Raw genomic sequence first — 26,036 nt, 5'->3', positions numbered from 1 at the left:
CCACCTTAGAACATTGGTTGTGCAGTGTATGTTCCAATTGTATCACCACAACACAATAAAATGGTTTTTCAAAGAAAGATAGTAATATATTTTGGATATAAAACATCTTCAATCATAAGATATACTGAACCCATGATGGGTGATGTTTTTACAGCACGTTTTGCTGATTGTCATTTTAATAAAACATTGTTCCCTAGATTAGGGGGTGAAGTAAAAAAAAAAATGATGCTTCATGATGTGAACATCAATTAAGGTATATTGAACTCGCACAAAAGAATGTGAAACGAAAGTTCAAAATTAATGCATATGCAAGAACTTGCAAATTAATTACTTTATGCATTTACAGATATAAAAAAAAGTGACTAAATCATATATACCAGCGATAAATGCTCCAGCTCGAACTGAAATTCCAAAAGCTGGCAATAATGTCACTGTTGAGTCTTTGCCACGCATCAAACGTGGAAGATCAATTGGTTCCGAAGATAAAAATCCTCGAAAAAGAAAATCAGCTGATAATAAGGTAAAAGAAAGTGTTCAAGAAGAACCACAAATCAATATTCCTTCTGCAGAGGATATTGATAATTGTAAATACTAAAATTGCGATAAATTATGCAATATTATGGAACCGAAATAAAATTAAAATCTCTATGAGATATTTTCATAATGTTACAATGACATCATGAATAAAGATGATGATCTGGAACTAAAATCTGTCATTGAATATACAAAATGGACATGATTGAGCTCAATGGAAAGGAGCAATACGAGCTAAATTAGAATCGCTCGATAAAAGAAAAGTTTTCGGATCAATCGTTATCACTTTTAAAGATGTGAAACGTATGGGATACAAATGAATTTTTATCCGAAAAGAAATGTGCAAATGAAGTTACAAGGCAAAACTAGACTTGTAACTCAATATTTCCCACAAAGACCAAAAATGAATTAGGAGGAAAACTTATCCTCCTGTAATGGATACAATTACTTATTAGATACTTAATTAACCTGGTAGTTATTTAAATGCATCTCATGAATGTTGTTACTACTTATCTGTATGGATCACTTAATAGTGATATATATAAATATAACTAAAGGGTTAAGGTATCATAAGCATCTAATGTAAAACCCAAGGGAATATATTCCATTAAATCACAAAGATTTCTAGATGGGTTTATACAAACGGGACATATGTGGTATAACCAATTAAATGACTACTTGATAAAAAAAAAAGGGTATACATATAAACTTATTTTGCACGTATGTTTTATAAAAACAATGTTCGGATATGTGATCGTAGTTGTTTATGTCAATGTTCTTAACATCATATGAACAAATAAAGAGATCTATGAAACCATTCAACTTCTAAAGAATTATTTTGAAATGAATGATCTTGAAAAAACCAAGTATTACCTTAGATTGCAAATTGAGCATATGCCTAATGGTTTACTTGTACTTCAAACAACTTATACCGAAAAGATTTTAAAACATTTTTTTTTTAAAGACAAACTTATTGTTGTTAGATCACTCCATATTGACACTGATCTATTTCATCCCTGCGAAGATCATGAAAATCTTAACAGATCGGAAGTTCCATATTTTAGTGCAATTGAGGTTCTTATGTATCTTATAGATTGTACAAGACCTGACATTTCTCTTGCAGTTAATTTGTTGGCAAAATTCAGCTCAAATGACAATGAAGCGGGATCAAACACATATTTTGATACCCTTGAGAAACTGCTGATTTAAAATTATTTTATTCTAACGTTTCAAAACAAGATTTGGTTGATTATGTATATGCAGGTCATTCATCAAATCCTCTTAAAGATAAATCTCAAACTCGATATGTATTCCTAAATGGAGATACCACAAAATCATGGCGTTCTTAAAACAAACACTTGTTGCAACATCATCAAATCATGACAAAGTGATTGCATTATATGAAACTACTCGAAAATGTGTTTGGTTGAGATCAATGACACAAATCATTATTGATTCTTGTGGACTAGAACGCTATAAAAGACTAACAACTATCTTCACCAATAACTATATATGAAGATAATGCAGCTTGCATAATACAAATGAAAGAAAAGTATCAAAAGTGACAGAACAAAATATAAATGTTGATGAGGCGCCAAAACCATAGACGATCTTAACGGTCATAAGTTTGATGGAAAAGAATGGTATGTTGGTAAGGCTCGGAAAAGACTACAAGGGAATAGGAATTGAAACAAGGGTTTGAGCAAACCATGAAGGAGACTGTAAACAAATCACAGGGGCTAAACTTGTACATAAAAGATTTAGATGATATAGTTTCATATGAAAACCTCAGATTCTTCTCATATACTCAAGATCTCGTAAAAGACAACCAGATTAAAATGAGATACGTTCAATCAACAACTCTGCTGATCTTTATACCAAAGCACTGCCAACTGCTATTTTCAGAACACACGTTTATAATATTGACATGAGGCATGTTCAGAAGATGTAACAACTCAGGCGTTGCCTACTTGAGGGGGAGTCAACTCTATGCTGCACTCTTTTTCCCTTAGCTAAAGTTTTATCCCAATGGGTTTTCTTTAGCAAGGTTTTTAACGAGGCAGTACTAGTTATTCTCTAATAAAATTGTCATCCAAGGGAGAATGTTATAAAATATCTAGATTGGATGTTAATTTTATTATTATTATATTTCTTGCATAGTAATATTTTATGCTATAAATAGACATGTATGGTAGCAATTTAAGGTGTACCATTTTCTCTTGAAATATCAATATCAATATTTCTTCTCTCTTTTTTTTTCTCTTTTTTCTCTCTTTGTTCTTATAACTATTAAAGGTAGTTATAAGCCTACTGAATTATAACATAATTATAATTATAATTTATTTTTCTTGTTCACATTCTAATTTATCTTCCTTCTTCACCCTTTTTCAATTGTTTGCACTATACCTGCTCCACAATTATTCAAGATTTACAAAACCAACAATTATTCAAGATTTGGCAAGCTTCATGTAAATAAATAAAGAAATTTACAAAACTCACATAAACAAATTTATATCCATCAGCACCTGCAAAAACGTAACTTGATTCGAAACTCCGATGGTGGCTTCGTTAAGACCGCAACAACTCTCAGGTTAGATCTGAAATTCGAAACCTCTAGATGAAGATCTTGAAGATCCAGTGTGCCTTTGATTTAAAAAAAATCGATCTTGCATTTCTTGATTATTAGAACGGTTTCTCTTATTGAATTCTGATTAATCTTTTCCTCCTTAGTAATCGGCTTGTTTTTAGCTTCAGATCCACCATTACTGTGACATGCGTTTCTATTTCTGTTGTTAGATTTTTTTTGCTTTCTCTTTGGTTTGTTCAGGAACCTTATTAATAGCACCTTCTCTGTTTATCTTTTGATTTAAATCGATATTGGTATACTTGGCTTAGGTTTAATTTTTGTTTTAGCCAACTGATAAAACGATGATGAAATATATCAAACGAAACATCTAATTTAAATGTATGGATAGCTACTAGATTTGATTACCTTGAGTGCAAATCAGGTGAAAGTATGTATTTAACCTTCAATTATTTTGAGTGGTTAGATTTGAAACTCTTTATTGGTAAGTAATAAAGGGGAATAAACCTTTCTTCATCTCACTGGCTTCCATGTCTATTTGCTCCAGATTTATTCTCGAGAGATTTATTACGGAGTATTATAATCATCGGTTTTGTTTGTCGTCATTTGATCAGATCTCAAGTTTGTTTTGGAAGAAAAAGCTAAACATTTTGGAAGAATATTACAAATCAAAAATATAAATTATAATTGCGTCAATGGTCCTCATTCGAGAGAAAAAGACGATTTTACCCTCAGCACATGTCATGATTTGACGGACATTTTTAACGGATAGTTGACGGAGCGACTCAGTATGCTTAAATGGGATAATGGAAGGATGCTGTTAGCCAAAAAAAAAACTTAAGGGACGCTGTTAGTTTTTTGAAGTAAAATAAAGGGACCAACGGCACAATTATTTCTTTTAGCAATTTAGCATTAGTGGTTTCCATTTGCATATTACTGAGTTTCGAGGATTGATGGTATTAGTTAAACAACACTGAAATCTTTATATATTTTTTAGAAAACTTAAGCTTAGCCTGAAAAAATTTCGATCCTTAATTGATACGCATAATATAACATAAATGAAAATAAATGATAATCATCTTCTATATCTATTTGATTCTTCCTAATGTCGATATACATATACTAAACCAGGTCTTAATCGAATCTGCAATCTAGCTGTGAAGAATTCATAATGCTTTAGGTGAAATGACTTAATTACATTGCTTCAACAATATGTTCGATTGAATCTTAATTACTTAATTACTCAAATAAATTGAAAGTCAATTCATGGAAAATGAAGTTTGGCAAGTTTTATAGAGTTTGGATGCTATGTGGCCTACTTGAAATGCTATAATTCAGCTGGTGTTTAATGGGGATTGGGGTCTATATTTGTTGGGTTGCTAATGTGAGAAGATGTTTAGTTTTTCAATTTATTTGCATGTATGCTTTGTACTGTGTTTCGATTTGGTTGTTCTAGTGATGGTTGTAACATGTGGGCATGTATGTTGTGTATGTCCAGTGTGCAAGCCCAGTTTGAACTCTTCATGTAATCTTCAATTTTTCACAATTTCGTGAAAAATTTATATCAATTTATTTTCTTGTTTTTTGCCAAAAAAAAAAAAAACAAAAAAAAAAAAAAAAAAAAGTTATAAAATGGGTGAGTATATTTTTGTCTACAATGATGTTGACATTTTATTATGGCCCCCACTATACATTAATACATTAAATATAGTTAAGCAAAAGGGCAAACATACATGATCATGAACTATATATATACATAGATATATAAAAATGTGTGTAACCATTTAAAGGAGACATGCATATGCGGCACTTAAAACATTATTCTAAATAAACTACTACAGAGTACTATTTTGTAGTAATTATTTTAGAGAGTGTTTCTCTATTTGAAATACTCTAAGTTGTATACTTCGGTTTCTTGTCAAAGAAAAAATTAATCAAATTACGTAACAATAGTTAGTACTCTTAAATAAATTTGAAGCAAATATTATTAATCACGTGAAGATATGATAGACGATTGTTCCAAAATTTTGAATACTCAAGATTTGAACCATATAGTTAAACAAATGGATCTTTCATATAATAATACTCTGTAATAGAATATAATTTGATACTTTGTAACTATTTAGCTAATCTCATCGTTGATTTAGGCGTTGTATGACCCGAGTATCTATCGTTTATATACATCAATCGTTTATATACATCAATGGCGGTTGATGGTGATCGTTTGTAATGTCCTTCAAACTCTCAGCTAATATAGACAATGGAATGGTGGACCAATTACAAATGCGAGCTCAAGAAAGAGGTACCCTCCATATTTTGTATGCCTACTTGTTACCGCTAATATGTCACTAGTCTTGCACTCTCTTCACATTGGCTCACTCATCAACAATAATCTTACATCAAATATTTATATGCATTAGATGTCTGGCTTTCGGGACCAAGAAAAGCCCTATAGTGCCCTCAAGCAGGCCCCTAAGGCCTGGTTTCAGCGCTTTGCGGGTTACGCTGAGCAATCAAGTTTCATCCCTTTTCATTTATTGACATGGATATAACATGACTTATTTACTGCTCCATATTGAGATATTTGTTCTAACAACATCCTCTAGGTACTCTTCTAATGGGTCATTAAATCTCCTCATCATGAATATTCAACGTTGAACTATTTTTTGAGGTTTCTGTCTCCCGCGCCTCTACTAGAGTGCTTCTCTATCTCTACAGTAGTAGTATGCTATAGAGATTCTTGAGATATGTTACAGTGTAACCTTTGCAGGACTCGCATTGACATCGATTCGAACGCAATGCAACACTTCTCTCATGAGTCATGGTTAGTTCGGACGCAACGCAAGCTGCCATATCAGTGGCAGAGCTTGAACAAATGTTTTGGGGAGCGAAATTATCAAAGAGTATACGGGTAAATGAATAATGCTTCTCTTGTTCAGATTATCCTAAAAAGTTACTCAAATGTACACGGCATAATCACGTAATTCAATGACCAATTCCGACAACTTTTCATGGCACCTCAAAATCAAAATATGTTGCTATTAAGGTTTAAACCCAAGAATATATTTTTTAGTGTGTAAGAAATACTCCGTAATAGATAATGTAATAAATTCTACAAGGTTTCATCTTTTTGGCCATAATTTTTTTGCATACTTCAATTTAGTTGAAGCACAAACGTTCGTAAGTCAAAGGGCTACAAATTTTACTACTTCCTCAAATTTTAGGGGACGACGACCCCTCCTTACCCTCATAAAGATCCAACCTGGCCCCCATCGATCTGCTCATAGATCTACGCTTGTCTATTGTAGTGACACATCTAGGTAGAGAGTCGGGGGTTCCCGTGACACCACCAATTTAGATATTTTTTTTTTTTTTTTTTTTACAATATTCTCTTCAAAATGTACAAGGCACTACTAAAGTCAACTATAAGATATATATATTTGTGCATTTGTGATTTTTTTTTATGATAAACAACCACCAAATATGAATCCCTCTGAGTTGGGACTCTAGTTTCTCCACCGGTGTATGGCGTATTACTCAACAAAAATGTATTGTCATGGTCGGTACAGAGACAACTCACACCATCTAAATCCAATGCAAAGAGCGAATGTTACGTGGTGTCGTTAATGCGGTTGCTGAACCCTTTTAGTTATGTAATTGTTTACGTGGGCTTCTCCGTTGTTCACAACCACTCCCGTGTATTCTCACATATGAGCGTTTCTTATCTTTCGTTTAATCAAGTTCAGCACCAACAAAACGAAACACATTGATATTAACATCTATTGTGTAGAGACATTGTTATTATGTGTCGTGTTCGTGTTCTTTATGGTTTCCTCACGATAACAATATGCTAACATCTTCAGGAAGGATTTCCATCGACACTATTTGAAGAGTTTTGCTCCATTTTAACCGTACGATCCTCTTTCACTCGATATGCAGAGGATGTTAGTATAATTTTATTACTTTGCATTATTATTATTATTATTATTATTATTATTATTATTATTATTATTATTATTATTATTATTATTATTATTATTATTATTATTATTATTTCTACTTTTATGACTATTATGATTAATATTCTTTTAACATCATATATATATACTTATATATATATATATATATATATATATATATATATATATATATATATATTAAAAAAAAAAGACAATTTGGTATCTACTATTCGCTTTACTTTTAATAATTTGTATATGCCAAATGGGACTGGTTTTGCATTTATAACTTTAATCTCAAAGGTTTCTAATCCAACTTTGGTTAAAGATTATAGACCAATTTCTCTCATCGGGGTGTTCTACAAAATAGTTGTTAAAATATTAGCAACTAGATTATCTTCTGTTATTGTTAAAGTTATCAGTTTTGAGCAATCTACTTTCATTCATAATCGTCAAATATTAGATGGTCCCGTGATTCTTAGTGAAATTATCAATTGGTACAAGCAGAATGCTTAGAAGTTGATGATTCTAAAGGTTAACTTCGAAAAAGCATATGATTCTGTTAGTTAGCAATATCTAGATCATATGTTATGCAAATTGGGTTTTGGCATTGGGTGGAAAATTGGATATCAATGTGTTTATCTTGTTCACGCACTTCGGTATTGGTTAATGAAAGTCCGACTAAAGAATTTGATCTTAAAAGTGACTTCGTCAAGGTGATCCTTTGAGCTCTTTTTTTTTGTTTGATCATTATGGAAGGGCTTCATTTGAATATTAAAAAGGTGGTTGAATTAAATGTCATCAAAGGTGCTCATATTGGTGGGAATAGTACTCAAATCTCACATTTAGTTTATGCCGATGATGCTCTTATTGTTTTAGAGTGGGACCAAGTGAAGATGGATAATATTATTAGAATATTTAACATTTTTTTCACTTTGGTTTAAAGATAAACATTTCTAAATCAAACGTTTATGGAATTAATGTTAGTGAATATGATTTTCATGATATGGCTAGTCTATCAGGGTGCTCTCCGGGATCTATTCTTTCACTTATCTTGATATTCCTTTGGGTTCTAATATGAATTTGATTGCTAATTGGAATCCATTGATAAAAAAGTTCAAAAAAGGACTTTCAATGTGGCAAACCAGAATGTTATCTTATGGAGGGAGATTAACATTCATTAAATCGATTCTTGGAAGTATAGGTATCTATTACTTATCGAAAAAGACAATGTCATGGGTCAATTGGGATTCAATTTCTTCTTTAGATAAAGGGGATTTGAGCATTGGTAGTCTTGAAGCTTTCAACTTGGCTCTAATGTTTAAATGGATCTGGAGTTTCTACACTCAACTAAATTATCTTCGGAGAAAAGTGATTTTATCTATCTATGGTCCTACAGCTACTCTAGACAATGTTCGAGAATATACAAATGGGATTTGGATTAATTAGGTTAATGCATTCATCAACAGCCAACAAACAAATAAAATACCTTCTAATCCAAATGCATGTAAAGTCAATAATGGTCTCTTTACCCTTTTCTGGATTGACAATTGGTTAAATGGAGTACCGCTTATGCACCAATTCAATTGATTGTCTCACTTGGCAGAAGACGAGTATTGTATTGTGAAAGAGAAATTTTTAGACGGCAATTAGAAATGGTTTTGGAACAGAAGCTGTATTGGTGGTCGAAACGAGGAAAGTTTATCTAATTTGATGATATTGATATCACATATTCAGTTCACGGAATATGAAGATCCGTATACTTGGGCAATTGGTAACACAAATTAGTACAATTTATGCAATACAAGAAAGCTTATTGATAATTGTTCTCTCCTTACTGATAATTGCAAAACGAGATGGGTGAAAGAAATACCTATTAAGATTAACATACTGATGTGGAGAATTGCAAGAGGCAGACTTCCTAATCGATCAAACCTTGCTCGAAGAGGTATCGCTATCCAGAATTTAAGGTGCCCAATTTGTAACAGAGACGAAGAATCATCAAATTATTTATTCTTCACTTGTTAGTTAGCGCATGATCTATGGCGACGATTAAGAATCTGGTTTGATTTGGGTATATCTAATTTTAATAATTGGAATGAATGGACAGCCTGGTTTGATAATTGGGTTGGGCCCAAAACTTTACAGATACGGGCTTATTGCATTATAGCTGCTTATTTTTTGGTCATTTAGCGGTTTCGTAACGACGTTGTTTTTCAAGACGAGGGGATAAAGAAGGCCGTACTGTTTAATCTACTGTAATTCGTTCTATTTCGTATTTTTGCCTATTTAATAGAAGTAAAGATAAAGCTATTTGGTACAATTAGCTAAGAAAGCCGTTGTAGACTGTTTTGTTTGTTTATCTTTTGCCTTCTAGTATCTTACTAGAGGCGTAATATATTTTGCATTTGCCGTTAAAAAAAACAGAGCGGGTTTTAAAGATGTATGTAGTTACTCATGACATTTTTCTGGAACAACAACAAAATTTTATTAAAGAAAACCTAGCCAGAAGCTAGAACATGAACAATAAGAAAATTACAAAGGATGAGTAATCTAAGTGTTTCAGTTAAGAGCAAATTTACTTCAGGTTTTACTCATGACATGCATGATGATATATACAACACGTATAATATATATTTCGTATTATATTTTCAAGTGTCATTGTATTATGGAAAACTTGTGTAACAACACATAATCTGTGGCACATATATATTTAGTCATTATGAGACTAACAAAGTAGTTGAATTAGTGAAAATGCATATCGTGGGTGAGTGGGTTTGGGGCTGGGAGGTGGGGTTGGAAAGAAAATATATATTATCAAAATTTCTCTCTATATATATTTACTTATCATTTATTTATTATTTGTCATTGATATTTTTTAAATTCAATCTTAAAGAAGTTCACAAACTATAATTTTTTTTAGAACGAAAAACTTTTATTAAAAACAAAAATTAACGAATTTATCTATAAATCTTGAAGAGTTCACAATTTATAATTTGAAAAAGTAACAAATTTATGTATAAAGACTAATACATAAAACTAATTTTATTACGTATCAGCTTCGAAAGAGAGAAATTATTTTCTTATGAAGATTGAATCAATAATTTAGATTTATGATTGTTGTTAATCTTGTTGCATTTAAATTAAATTTCAAACTAATATGATTCCAACAACATCTGGTGGCATTTATTGCCAATTGATTTTCAGATTTTTTTAGTCCATTTCTTTTTTGATAAATACATTTTTATTATTTACATATCATAAAAGTATACAAACAAGACAAAATTGTGCCTGGAGTCCCTTTAGTTTGTTCAAAAAAGTTATCTAAGTCCAAAACTATTTTTTAGCATTCGGAGTCCTCGTAGTATACCAATGTTGTGTGGCTAGTCCATTCCGTTAAAAATGCGTGTTAGTTAACGGCTTGTGCATAACACGTGAGGGCTAAATGGTCATTCTATCTGTATTCCATATAATTGTTATATTCTCTGATTTTATAAAAACTCTTTGGCATAAAAGCTACCGAAATCATTTGTACGCTCCTTTTCTTCAAAACCAATTGATATTTACGTGATCTTGTTTTTGATCTTTTGGGGTCATTTAGTCATTTTGATATTTTTTCTTTTTTAAAATGCACTTGTTAATACAGTTTCGACCAATCTACATATTGGCCCAAATTGACCCGTACACAAAAGTATATATTTTTCCTGCTTCGTGTGCTCTAAAGTTGTTATGTTTCTTTTTTCTAAGAGAACTTATATTGTTTTATCTTTTAAGTCTATTGAGAACAACAATAAACAAATTGAAGCAAGGGAGGAACATAACTCCTACTCCTAGATTGATGTTAATTAGACGGGGTCAAGAAGATGTCACACTATTTGAAAACTATTTGAAGAACATTATGTTAATTGAAGTTGATACTCAACTGTAAAGGGTTTTGTTTCATTTAGAGGAGATCGATCAGAGTGTTCTAGAATACATGAAACGCAAGAGTTATGACTAATTTTAGTGAGTTGATTTTTAGAATGAATTATATAGAGAACACCCATACAATCGAATATAACAATTATATGAAATATGGATAGAGTGACCATTTAGTCCTTACATGCTATACACATGTTAATTAACATGGGTTTATAATGGATTGGACTCTCACGCAACGTTAGTATACTATGAGGACTCCCCTGAAAAAGTAGTTTTGGACTTGGGTTGCTTTTTAAACAAACCACAGGGACTTTTGTGATGCCCCGTACAAAATTAACGTGTACGGATCATCAACAACAGGTCAATTATAAGGTTACAATATTATATGCTGTTTTAAAACAAGTTTGCATTCATGGAAAGATAGCGTTTTACAAAAGATAGCATGCTTCTACGAATAGAAAGCGTTAACACAAGTACGTGACACGGAGGTCATTACAAAGTCATGGTTCAAATGTAACATAAGTTTTGAATGCAAAGTAAAAAGTTCCATGTTTGAGACATCTCTAAATAAGCAGCGGAAATCTAACACCGAGAGTCTAGTACAGCGGAAGCAACATACGTCTAAGCACCTGAGAAATAACATGCTTAAAAAGTCAACGCGAATGTTGGTGAGCTATAGTTTAATTGTAACAGTAATGTAATGTAGGCCACGAGATTTCGTATTCAAAACAGTATGAAAAGTATATGCTTAACCGTGGGCACTTGGTAACTAACTTAACGTATATATCACCCCCTAAAAGTACACTTGGCAAGTGCGTATGTTTACGAAGTATTAAACACCCGTTAAATGCTAGCGCGACTAGCCCGAGTGGGGATGTCAAACCCTATGGATCCATATCTAATATTCGCGTTCACCGGTTCAAAACCAATGACTAAACGTTACCGAGCTAAGGGGAAAGTTTATGCCGTTATATAACCCACACATATAAAAAGTTTAAGTACTCGTGCCTAGTAAGTAAAACATAAAAAGCGCATGTATTCTCAGTCCCAAAAATAGTTGTAGTAAAAAGGGAGCTATAACTCACAGTGAAAGTGCGGTAAAATCGGTACGAATAAGTAAGCGAGTAAGTCGGTCCGAAAGGTCGTCAACCTAAGTCAAAGGTTACTAATTCAGTAAATCGTCCCAAAAGGGTTTAAAAGTACGTAAGTTAAGTCTTAAGTATCATCATCATGAACATCATACGTACAAAGTAAAGTAAGTTTTCAATCAAGAATAGAGACCGAAACAAAGGCTGACTTCGTTCAGCTGCTACGACCTCTATACAAACTAAAATGACGTGAGACCAGTGGCCAAGGCTCCGTATATGAGTCCTCTAACGGCTGACCAATTTTCAGAACCTAACTCGTCTTCGTTTGACCGTGGCGACGGTTTAAGTGCGAGTAGGTCAGAAATTTCAGCACAACGTTACAAGGGCGTAGTGACTTTCGGAAGGCTATAAATCCTAAACCGTATATCGGATTGATAGTGCTCCAAATGAACATATATTTAGTAGCAATATCCTCCCAATATGTAAATTATTTAGTTGTAATTGTCCTATTTTAAGTTGTAATCGTTTATATTAAATAAGTGCGAAGACAAAAGGCGAAAACGACGATTTGAAGACGCAAATGACCAAAAAGCTCAAATGTACAAGATACAATCCAAGTGGTTCAATTTATTGATGAGAAACGTCTAAAAATGACAAGATTACAAGTTGCGGAACGCAAAGTACACGATATAAAATAATACGCATGGACGTTCGAAAATCCGGAACCGGGACATGAGTCAACTCTCAACGCTCGACGCAACGGACTAAATATTACAAGTCAACTATGCACATAAATATAATATAATATTTAAATAATTCTTAAAATTATTTATATATTATATTTATTTATATATTATGTCGGCAAAGCTAAGATCCAAATTGATGTGAGCTGGAAAATCAAACTCTACGACTCGCGGAGTTTGAAGGCCAAAAACTCCATGACTCGCGGAGTTTGAAAAATCAGAAATCCCTATAAAAGGTCATGCATTCTGCCGAGTTTAATAATAATAATAATACTCTGTAATAAATAATAAATAAATATAAAATATATATATATATATATATATATATATATATATATATATATATATATATATATATATATATAGTATAGGGTAGTTTTATATTAGATTAGTTCGGGTTATGTAAAGGTTATTTTACGAGTTTTTGAAGTCGAAATTCTGTCCGTGTAACACTACGCGATAAATACTCAATGTAAGTTATGTTCTCCTTTTTAAATTAATGTCTCGTAACTAAGTTATTATTATGCTTATTTAATACCGAAGTAATCATGATGCTGGGCTAAAAATATTAAAATTGGGTAATTGAGCTTTGTACCATAATTGGGGTTTGGATAAAAGAACGACACTTGTGGAAATTAGACTATGGGCTATTAATGGGTTTTATATTAACTAAACAATACCTTGTTAATTTAATATACAAACTTATAATTTGACGTATTTATATATAACCACATACGCTTGACTGGGTACGGTGGGCGGGATATCTATAAATACCAATAATTATTCATTTTACCGGACACGGAACTGGATTAATAGTTAATAGACTTGTTGAAACAGGGGTGAATTACATTCAAGGGTAATTGGTGTAATTGTTAACAAAGTAGTAAAACCTTGGTTTACACGCAGTCGATAACCTGGTGTATTCATTAAACAAAGTATTAAAACCTTGTTACAATTCGAATCCCCAATTAGTTGGAATATTTGACTTCGGGAATAAGAATAATTTGACGAAGGCTTTCGCTCTTTATATTTATGACTGATGGACTATTATGGACAAATCCGTATGGACATATTAAATAATCCAGGACAAAGAACAATTAACCCATGGGAATAAACTAAAATCAACACGTCAACCATCATGGTTACGGAAGTTTAAATAAGCATAATATATTTTATTTCATATTTCCTCGTACTTTTATTTATTGTCATTTTAATTATTGTTATTTATTTTCTATTGTTAGTTAAATATCTTCATTTACTTTACGCTTCGCTTAAAATATAAAATCGACAAACCGGTCATTAAACGGTAAAACCCCCTTTTATATATTATTAATATAATATATTTTGTACGAATATAATTGTTTAAAATATAGTGTGAAATAAGCCAGCTCCCTGTGGAACGAACCGGACTTACTAAAAACTACACTACTCTACGATTAGGTACACTGCCTATAGTGTTGTAGCAAGGTTTAGGTATATCCCATTTGTAAATAAATAATTAAAACTTGTGTAATAATTTGTAACGTATTTCGTAGTAAAATATAGTACTATCACGTACCCCCACGCTACCACATCACGGATTTAGGCGAGGCCTAAACGAAAAGTCATCTAATCAAACTGAAATATCTGAAAATCAACTTTTCCAGAAGCCCAAGAGCTTGATCAGACCGTGAAAAACAGAAAGCAAGTGCTCCGGTGGGTTTCTCGGTGTTTGATGCTCATCACGGTTCTCATCCTTGATGTGTATAAGCCTCAAGTGTACAACTCTTGATATTTTATGTGATGACCCGAAAATTTCTGACCAAATTTAAACTTAATCTTTGTATGATTAACATTTCCGACACGATAAACAAAGTCTGTAATATTGAGTCACGACAGTTTTGGAACTATATTCATATAATCAATTATTCTTTGACTGTTCCCTATGATTCACGAACAATATATATATAACTTAATGTGCATATATATATATATGATTTCAAGTTATTTAGTAAACGATAGTAACATTCGTTTGTTAATTCGATTGATATTTAGATAAGTGAACTAAAACGTTTAAAATAAACAAGTAAAACACTAATTTGCTACAGTGTTTTCAAATTGCCACATTACTCAAAATGCTACAGTGTTTTCGAAAATCACTATTTGCTACAGTGAAATTGACTTTACTACAGTGAATTGCTACAGTAAAAATTGACTTTGCTACAGTAAAACACTATTTTAAAATGTATTTTAACAAATAGCGAGACGATGATTTATAGAAGTAAATGAACAAAACACTCAAATGTATAAGTTATAATTTGAGTGATATAATTTAGGGATAATTTAGGGCTATATTTTGACAAATGTATGTGACACGAAACGTAAAATGCAAGTTTTCTCAGCGTACAAAAGGACATTTGAAAAACCGGAACCGGGACATAAGTTGAGTGATGACGTACGACTTATCGGAACTAAAATTACAAATCAACTATGCATGTGAATTTAATATAATATATAATTAATTATTTAAATTATATATTTATTTATTCATGTCGACAAACAAAAAATAAAAGAAATGTGAGCTGTAATTGGAGGCCATGCGATCGCATGGCCATATAGAAGAAACCTCATGCGATCGCATGGGGATAGATTTCAGCTCTGATTGCTATAAATTGCTCGTTTTGCTCGATGATAATCACACACAAACACACACACAGATATTTATTTTTACTCCGTATTTATTTATTTATTTATTATTATTATTATTATTATTATTATTATTATTATTATTAATAAGATTATTATTAATCTTATTATTTTTATTATTAGTATTATTATTTTTATGATACAAAAATAAAAATGTACCTAAAATATTACGACGGAGTGCTGTCCAAGTAACTTTCAAAATGGTTTCCAAGCGAGCTAGAGCTAAGGAAATTATGGGTTATTGCCAAGAAAATTATGGGTAATGTTCGGGGGTATTTTTGTGAATCAAACCTCGTGTTTATCATCTCCGATGCATCTACGTGCTTTCCTACAATATTGTATATCAATATTAAATAGTGAGTTCATTTGATCCCTTTTTATACATATTTTCGGGCTGAGAATACATGCGCAGTTTTATAAACTGTTTTACTAAATGGATACAAATACTAAAACTGATTTTGTGTGAGTTTCATATGATCCCTTTTACTCTCTACATTTTTGGGCTGAGAATACATGCAAATCCTTTATTAACTAATTTACAATATTTATATGCGTGAGTTTCATTTGCTCCCTTTTTAATTGCTTTTGCAATCTATATTTTTGGGCTGAGAATACATGCACTTTATTTTAAACGCAATGGATACAAGTACATACTAAATTCTACACCGAGTTTGAACCGAAAATCCCTTAGCTTTGGTAACTAGTAACTGTCGGTTATAAGAACTGGTGGGCGCGAGTAGTTATATATGGATCCATAGGGCTTGATATCCCCGTCCGAGCTAGAGCACTAGCCTTTTAACGGACGTATGCTATTTGAGAAGCGTACACGTTGGTTTGCGTGTATTATTAAGATGATTATACAAAGGGTATAAAATATATATACGTTAAGTATAGTTACCAGGGTGCTCAATCTTGTAGAATATTTTGATAAACGTTTCTGGATGAAACAACTGAAATCTTGTGATCCACCTTTATATACAGATTATACGAAACATTAAAACTATGAACTCACCAACCTTTGTGTTGACACTTGTTAGCATGTTTATTCTCAGGTTTCCTAGAAGTCTTCCGCTGTTTGCTTATATGTTAGACAAGCTATGTGCATGGAGTCATACATGGCATATTTTTCAAGGAAACGTTGCATTCACCAAATCATCACCATGTATCTTATTTTGACTGCATTGTCAACGGAAGTACTATTGTAAACTATTATTTACAGTGATTGTATATATGTAGAAATTATCAGATGTCGAAAACCTTTGATTTAAATATTCATTATGGTGTGCCTTTTTAAAAGAATGCAATGTTTACAAAACGTATCATATAGAGGTCAAATACCTCGCAATGAAATCAATGAATGACGTATTGTCCATATGGATTTGGAGCGATCGTCACATTTTAGCATCACTTTAACCAAGGTTTAACCATCAACACACAAAGTTAAGACTAAGAAATAAAACACAACTCATGTGAGAGTTTGAGCAAGGTGATGAACCAAAGTTACATCAATTTCTTAGTTTTAACACAAGTACAATTACTATTAAGCTATAAACTTTGAATCAAACTAAATAAGCAAGACCTTAAGCTATAGAACTTAGATCTTAGCTAATATTAAAGACCTTAGACTACAAAGTCTAGATATCATGTTCTTGGTGAAACCCTAAGTCATAACACTTAGACTTTCAACTTTTACACAACCATAAGTTATGAAACTTAGATCTTGTAAAGTAACATGAACACAAGCTAATGAACTTTTGTTTAAACAAAGTAGAAGACCATAAGTTACACAACTTAGATCAAACACAAAAATGAAACCCTAAGCTAGAGAGCTTGGATTCCTAACAATAATTATGAGATCTCAAGCTAGTAAGCTTGTATCTTTTGTTTTATGCAAACACAAGTCACAAATCTAAGCTACAACAAACTAAAGAAGATCATAAGTTAGTAAACTTTTGATCTTAACCAACTTTTTGTAGAAACATCAAGCTAGTAAGCTTGTATTTCAAACTTTCTTGAAGATCCATAAAGTAAAGTGTTGGATCAACAAGTTACATGAAGATCATAAACATGAGTTTTGATCTTTTAACACAATTAAAGAGATCTTAAGTTTTAAAACTTAGATCTAACATAAGTAAAGAAGATTAAAAGCTAAAAAGCTTTAATCCTCCATGTTCTTGCACTTTCTTCAAATTAAAGTTTAAAGTCACAAGATATATAATGATTCAAGTTACAAAACATGAATCTTGAATTATGATGATGATGATTCACGAAAATGATGAAGAAAAAGAAGATCAAGAACACTTACAAGTTCTTTAAATATTTGAGAGAAAACTAGAGAGAGATTTGAGAGAAAATGTGTGTGTGTTTGAATGGAATGAAATGAGAATGAAATGAGGTTTTAAAAAAATAAAGTGATGGTGAGGTGGTGATGGTTGGCCGACGGTTTGGGAGCAAGGGGGACCATTTTGGCCTCATGTGGTGTGGCATGGTGTGGTCCATGGTAGTGGTACAAAGTGGTGTTGGTTTGTTGGGTGGTTTGAGACATAATGCAAGTATTAGTACACAAGCATGCATGATACTTGTCTCATTAATTACATGGGCTAATTATTAATTACATGGGCTAATTAACCCATTAAGTGGTCCATTAAGTTGAGTAGGTTGGGCCATGGAAGTCCATTAAGGTGTTAAGTCCATTAAGGTAACTAGTAAGCATTAGTAAGCACTAAGCATGATTAAGGAACCATAAAGCCAAGTAATTGTCATAAATACTAACAATTATGTTTACGCAGTCATAATATTCCAATTATGACAAAAGTTTAACGTGTACCAAGTATGTAGCTCGTTTTAAACAATAAGTGACACTAATGGTCGTAAATGCATTCAAGGATCATGTTAAACAACTAAGTACTTAAAAACACGTTGTAAGACATTAACGAAAGTAATTAACATAATTAATGATCCCAACAAATAATCTAGCTCAATACGCACAAATACGCAGTTTCGTGAAAGTAATAAATATAATTAAAAGTCGAAAAAGTCGGGTCGTTACAACTTTCAGTGCAATTTTGTCTACAAACATATAGTGTAACCATTTATCTTTTATAAAGAGTTATAAAAGAAAGATTTTCATATTCCAGTTAACCAGAAAAGTCAAGTACTTCTACTCAGATGTACTATCTTGTGACCTTTTCGACCTTTTTCATCATCACTTTAGATGTATTGCTAATGGGGTTTGAACCCGACTTTTTGTAAAATTATCATGACGTCAACGACGAGTGGATGTTGTGATGAAATATTATGAGAGTATTACTAACTAGTAAGATAGTCCAAAAGGTATCTCATAAGATATAGTCAAAGAGGTATCTATACAAGTAATACATATAGTCCTGTTTAATTACCATTATCATGTAATATCCTATCAATACAACTATTTATGAACTTTATTTTATATCTATGAATATGAATATGAATATATATAAGTAAATGTATCATGGCCTCATGGGTACATGTATATGGTTTATGCTACACACTAATGTATATATATATATATATATATATATATATATATATATATATATATAGAGTTTGTGGGAAGGAAGTTTTGGCTACCTCATTAATAGCCTCCTTCCTTTTTGATATCATATCTTGTTCCCTTGTTCCTTATATAAATCACTCTTCTTCAACATCTAACTTTAAATTATTACCCAACTCTTTTAATCTAAGCTACCCTCTTCCTTCAACCTTCCAACATCACCACTCGAATCTTCGGTAAGCATAAATATTCAATTTATTATTTGTTTAAATCTATATGCTCAATTATAATAATGAAAATAAGTATGTACGTAGGAACAATGTCAAAGTATTATTGAACTGTCCGTGACAATTCAAGTATCATTGAGTTGTTTGCGACAGTTCAATAATACAGACGGAAAAACGTTTTAAAGGAACATTTGTTTGTGTAAATTTTGACAAAAATTTAAAGGTTAGTACTTAAGTGATGTTTGTATGTGTTTTTAGGTGGTGGTTTTGATAAGGTGTCTGTGAGAGGACTGTTGAAGTGTTGTGTTGCTTAGATCAAATGGACTCATCTACTTGGTGGTTGATTTTGTCACTAATTTTTACGTACATGATGTGGTTCAATTCAATCAAACGGTCATTAACAGGTCCACGTGTATGGCCGGTATTGGGTAGTTTACCGGGTTTAATACAAAACGCTAATCGTATGCATGATTGGATTGCAGACAATCTTCAAACGTGTGGAGGCACGTACCAAACTTGTATATCTGCTATCCCATTTTTAGCACGAAAACAGGGTCTCGTGACTGTCACGTGCGATCCCAAAAACCTCGAACATATATTAAAGGCCAAATTTGACAATTACCCCAAGGGTCCTAATTGGCAAGCTGTGTTTCATGATTTACTTGGAGAAGGGATTTTTAACTCGGATGGTGACACGTGGCTGTTCCAGCGTAAGACTGCCGCGTTGGAATTTACAACTCGGACACTTCGACAAGCCATGGCTCGATGGGTGAGCCGTGCCATTAAGCTTAGATTCGTCCCGATTCTGAATACGGCTCAGCTCGAGGGCAAGCCAGTTGATCTACAAGATCTCTTGCTTCGGCTCACTTTCGACAACATTTGCGGCTTGGCTTTCGGAAAAGATCCGCAAACTTTGTCTCCTGGTTTACCCGAAAATGGCTTCGCGTCGGCTTTTGACCGAGCCACCGAAGCCACATTACAACGCTTTATTTTACCGGAGAGCATATGGAAGATGAAGAAATGGCTTGGGCTTGGGATGGAAGTCGAGCTGAGCCAAAGCTTAGAGCACGTGGACAAGTATTTGACAGCTGTCATCAAGACACGTAAGCTAGAATTGCTTAATAAGACGGATGGTGGGCCTCCACATGATGACTTGTTAACTCGGTTCATGAAGAAAAAAGAGTGTTATTCAGACAAGTTCTTACAACACGTGGCACTTAACTTCATCTTAGCTGGACGTGACACGTCATCAGTCGCGCTGAGTTGGTTTTTCTACTTGGTAATTAAAAACCCTAACGTAGAATTGAAAATTCTAACTGAGCTTTGTACAGTTCTGTCCGAGTCACGTGGCATTGACACGTGCAAATGGTTAGAAGACCCTCTGGTCTTTGAAGAAGTTGATAAACTCACATATCTTAAAGCGGCGTTATCCGAAACGCTCCGGTTATTCCCATCGGTACCGGAGGACTCGAAACACGTTGTCGCCGATGATGTCCTACCGGACGGCACATTTGTTCCGGCCGGTTCGTCGATCACTTATTCGATTTACTCAACCGGCCGGATGAAATTCATCTGGGGTGATGACGTGGTAGAATTTCGACCGGAGAGATGGTTATCCGACGACGGAAAAAAGTTCGAGGTTAAGGATCAATTCCGGTTCGTATCGTTCAATGCCGGCCCGAGAATTTGCTTAGGGAAAGATCTGGCGTACTTACAAATGAAGTCGATTGTGGCGGCGGTTTTGCTCCGGCACCGGCTTACGGTGGTTACCGGCCACCGTGTTGAACAAAAAATGTCATTAACGTTGTTTATGAAGTATGGGCTTCTGGTGGACCTACATTCAAGAGACTTGGCACCCATATTGGCAAATATTGGTAGCACGGGGATGGCACGTGATGGGGGAGTGTATTAATTACTGCTTAATTGTGTATAGTTGGAAATATATTACATTTACATATATATGTGAATCAAAGTATACTATGGTTATAGTTTAAGGTATATAACAGACGGTTTATGGCCACACGATTAAAAGGATATAAGTGAAGAGGTTATGAATAGGTGGACTGTGACTGTTACCTGAATGCCAGTAAGAAAAATGGCAATTTAGATTGTGACTATACCAAGTGTGTCACAAGTTATCACTTCTTTTTTTTTTATCTTTCTTTTTGGGAATAAATAATCCACACATGTAATGAATATTATATTATATATTTTATATATATACATGTTTGCTTTTTGTTTTTTGTTTAGGTTATAATTCTTTTGTAATTTAACATAAACAAAGGTACGTGGCATATTTATGTTGGTGATTTAACGAGTCAAAAGTTTCATGCTATGCTTATTTAGTATTTAAGATATTAGATTAAATAATAACGAAATGAAAACCTTATAGTAGACGAAAGTGAGTCTAGCTCAATAGATATATCAACTAGTGAATAAACATCACCTATATGTGAGCGAGTAGATTAGACTAGATTATAACGTATTGATTTTAATTATCAAACTAAATTATTATTGATTACAACTTTAACTTGGGACCAGGCAATGGAACTTGAGGTAATGAGGTTTGAGAGGTACGAAGAGTGGTCTCATATTGTAATCTTAGGTGGTTTACTTGTTCTATGTGTTGCACGTTAAAAGTTGTTTTGCTGGCACTTAAAATGTGTCGCAGTTTTGGTATGATTCATGGTAGTCATTTTGGTTGTGGTCAAGTTGTATGGCGGGTTTGATTGATTGTGTTCATGTTATATGGTCATTTTGGTAAGATGTAAACTTTGAAAGCAAATTGAATGATCACTTTGGTTTGATGTAAGGTTTGAGTTTTATCGTCTTTTGTAGGGTCATGTTGGAAACTTGGAATCAAGAAGATAGTTAAATTGAAATTTAGCTTTTGGGTAGTTGTAGTTTAACATGATCATTTTGACCGTAATTCTTAACATCTTAGTTAATTATTCATATAGATATAGGTATAGATATAGATTTTGTCATTTCTCAATAACACATTACAGATATTTATAAAATAAATGAAATACGGAGTATCAAATAAATTATACTCCGTAAATTATATCATTAAAATGGAAATATGTAGGTGAGTTTTAGGTTTGTTAATAGTTAGTACCTACTATAGAGGCCATTTATTGAGTTTGATAAATGCTCCTACAATAAATTGTTCATGTGCTTGCCAACTTTTATAGATGCTAAAAGAAAACTTTTTTGCGCAAAAATGATCTACTTGTTTATTATACTCATATTATTTTTTGATTTTTCGTTTAATAAATGAATATATATCAATGGCAAATCAAGAAAATTAATTAATTTAGTCACCAATTAGGGGGAAAAAGTGAAACTCACTCCACGTTAGCTTATTTAGTTAATCGTCAAAATAAAGTGGTATCGATTGTCGAATCTAGGAATCGTAAGCACGAATATCACTAGTTAAAAGCTCAAAAAAATACATTATTCAATAGTGTCACGTAAAAAAATTTATAGTATTCAACAATGTCACTTGTTAAAAGTTCAAAAAAAAAATTCATTAGATTTTGTATTTCATTATATCATGTACTACCACTGCTACTAATGTACATCCACCCCCGGTGGTATCAGTCTTAAAAAATTCACTCTGTATATTTTATTAATTAATCATGATATGTTTGTTTGCCTTTTGAATGAATCATTTTAAATTTAAAGCGTTTATTTGTAATATCCGAATAACACATAATTTTGAATCATTCAACAATCTCTGCTGATCCATTTAGAGTTTTGTACACTTATTAAATCATTATATTATTTTATATATTTATTTATAAGGTTAATACATTAATTTTACATTATTAATAAAGTTCATGCAAAAGCATCAAACATGTTACCGTTCAAAATTAAATTCATTTAGGACATTTGAATAATTCGAATTTTAAAGTAATTCATATTATATCATTCTATTCTAACAACTACACCCAAAGTCAAGTGAGTCGTGGCTTGATACAACTCACTTGACTTGGAGTATATATATATATATATAACAAAACTATATATTATTTGAAAGGGATAAATAGTGGTTTTTCTCCGATCTCTTTGTGTCAATCTATCGATTATCACCTTTCTTACAAGCAACTACATATAAAACATGCACACTACGAGACTTTTTTAGTTTCTTGTATGCTTCAACCTTGATTAAATTAATATAATAAACTACTAGTATGTGTAATTTCTTAAAATTGTTTTTATTTTGTAATATAAAACTCAAGATTTCATTAATAAATTTAATAGATATCCTTTAGGGGATGACAATAATCATAATAGAAGGGGTCCTTGTGGTTTATCTCACATTTCAATAAGGGTTCTAAACAAATTTTTTTTTTTTTAAAATGATGGGTCTCCGTACTTTGCACTTGTTTCATTTGGGGTCCCTGTAACTAACAGCCGTTAATTTTTTTGATAGGTTTGATCATGTACCTGGCACGTGAAGGTATCTTCATCAATTTACCTTTATCCTCTTTCTTTCTTTATTCTTGTAACCCTAAATTCATTTAACACCTCTGTTCTTCATTTTCATCTTCAACTTAAAATTCACAAATTCTAATATTTAATCTAAACTTATTTCATCATTAAATTCATTAACTCGGATTCTTAATCACCCCCATATTTCATCAATAAAATAAATCCAATTTACAATCATGAAATTAAAAAGACAGTATACAAACACACCTTCGCGTCTCTTCTTTACATATTTGATTTCTAGTTTACAAATCCATGTATAATTTTCTGATCAAGTATATATTTTTCGATAGAAAAACGTCCATGATCACAATAAAATAGGAGTTTTTTTAGGAAAACCATCGGTTTGTAAACTGTTAATAACCCGTGGTCGAGATGATGATCTCGGGAGGGTAGTTAATGATTTGCCCGTCGGTTAATGAACGAGATCGATCACCGGCAAGGGAAAAAACCCTACGAGGATCCTAGGTAAAACCCCTAGTGTTGGTTGTTGTGTTCTGATCGAGAGACGATCGTGGAGAAGCAAAGATTCAACACCAGGATTAGAGGTCATATGCGGTGAGGGAGTGCCCTTGATGTAGGTTTTGACCCATATTTATAGACGAGAATCAGGGTTTAGGTGACTTGGGGGCCAAGTCAATGTACAAGCCCTAATTAGAAGAACCCTACGTCATCAATTTCCCTTCCATCATTTTCGGCGATCGGGTAACGATTAGCGGCCGAACACCACTTTTATTCCACAATTTTCGGTTCATCATGGTTATGTATTCAAATATGGAACTCGTCTTCATCATCGTCTCTAAAAATAAAGTAATGCATATATCTCATTTTTCATAATCATTCTGCCACTATTGCATCTCGGGCCATCTCCGTCCACGCTTCAACTGCATCTCCACAGTTGCGTCAGGCGATCGGAATCCTTAATTTTGCGTCAGGCGTTCAGAGGTGGCGGGTGGTTGTGCTACGGTGACGGTGCTTTTAGTTTTGAGTTCCACTACGACACCTATAAAGTCGTTTGATGGTAGTGGCTTCTGTTTGATTTTAAAATAGAAAATATGCAAATATAAAATAAAACACGAGGTATTTAACCTTCAAGTACAATCTGCTTGTTATTAATATTATCTTAGTTTTAGTTTTAGATTTAGGTTTTTTGATTTGGATGGATGAACCTAGTGTTGTTAATTTGGAGCTTTGATTTATGATTTTTAATTCGGTAGATAAATTTGGGGAGAATTTAGAGTTGACAGCAAATGAAAAAAAAAAAAAAGATAAGTGAGGATGAAGATGATGAAAAAAATCAAGAATAAAAGGAAGAATATACCCCTCATATGTCAGGCATATGTTATGTGTTAACGAACTTTTGTAAAGGCCGTTAGTTGTAGGGACTTCTAGTGAAACAAGTGCAACGTACGGTGACCCCTCGTATCAAAAAAAAAAAATGTTTAAGGGCCCCTAATGTAATATGGGATAAACCACAGGGACCCCTATTATAATTCTTTCATATAACATTTACATAGTACTATGTTTTCTTGGGCATAAAAAAAACAAATCTGTTATAATAATAATAATATAGATATGGATAGTCAATTTTGGTGTACACATATAGTCAATTTTGGTACATAAAGTATGTATTTTTATATTGAGATTTTAGGCTATAAATACTCATGAATGCAAGCATTAAACTTGTACCATTTCTCACACTTACAAAGTGTTTCTTTCTTTCTCTCCATTATCATCTTTGTTCTTACACTTCATTATTAGTATTCTTAATCAAGAATCAAACCACTAAAGGTAGTTATAAGCCTACTGAATTATAACACTCGAATCAAACCACTAAAGGTAGTTATAAGCCTACTGAATTATAAAACGTTATCAGCACGAAGTGCTCCGTATAATCAAGGTTTATCTAAGCAAGTACAAATCACTAATCAAGGTAATAATAATAATAAAAAAAATTTAACGATATCTTCTATTATTTATTAGTAAGGTAAATATTATTATCATCATAACTAACATTTATATTTATGTTATTTAAGTTATATATGGTCGGTTATACCGCCTGAATTATATTTCTGTAATCTAACTTTTATTAACTTCACTAACATTTATATTTATGTTATATATATGGTCGGTTATACCGCCTGAATTATATTTCTGTAATCTAACTCTTATTAACTTCACTAACATTTATATTTATGTTATCTAACAATTATGATTACTTATGCAATTAATCATTATTTATTTCATGCATACTAATGTTTATTCTTAAATT

General features: G+C 32.4%; 2 protein-coding genes across 2 annotated transcripts; both read left to right on the top strand.

Annotated features, from left to right (window-relative positions):
• Positions 1-7,826: 7,826 nt before the first annotated feature.
• Positions 7,827-8,523, top strand: LOC139860501 (uncharacterized). Its single transcript, XM_071849256.1, has 2 exons — positions 7,827-7,964; positions 8,089-8,523. The coding sequence occupies exons 1-2, from the start codon at positions 7,827-7,829 to the stop codon at positions 8,521-8,523; spliced, it is 573 nt and encodes a 190-aa protein (XP_071705357.1).
• Positions 8,524-19,124: 10,601 nt separating this feature from the next.
• Positions 19,125-21,513, top strand: LOC139857193 (cytochrome P450 86A22-like). The gene has a single exon (XM_071845929.1). The coding sequence runs from the start codon at positions 19,590-19,592 to the stop codon at positions 21,180-21,182; it is 1,593 nt and encodes a 530-aa protein (XP_071702030.1). The 5' UTR covers positions 19,125-19,589; the 3' UTR covers positions 21,183-21,513.
• Positions 21,514-26,036: the final 4,523 nt, after the last annotated feature.

This window comes from Rutidosis leptorrhynchoides, chromosome 7 (genome assembly GCF_046630445.1).
Source record: "Rutidosis leptorrhynchoides isolate AG116_Rl617_1_P2 chromosome 7, CSIRO_AGI_Rlap_v1, whole genome shotgun sequence".
Lineage (NCBI taxonomy): Eukaryota > Viridiplantae > Streptophyta > Magnoliopsida > Asterales > Asteraceae > Rutidosis > Rutidosis leptorrhynchoides.
The sequence above is the reverse complement of the archived record's forward strand: the minus strand, read 5'-3'. Positions and strand labels throughout refer to the sequence as shown.

Bases quoted from the DNA above. Each gene is read 5' to 3' on its own strand.
- LOC139857193 (XM_071845929.1), top strand. From the start codon at position 19,590: ATGGACTCATCTACTTGGTGGTTGATTTTGTCACTAATTTTTACGTAC.
- LOC139860501 (XM_071849256.1), top strand. From the start codon at position 7,827: ATGGAAGGGCTTCATTTGAATATTAAAAAGGTGGTTGAATTAAATGTC. The intron at 7,965-8,088 runs GTGAAGATGGAT...TGATATGGCTAG, and splicing joins TTGTTTTAGAGTGGGACCAA to TCTATCAGGGTGCTCTCCGG.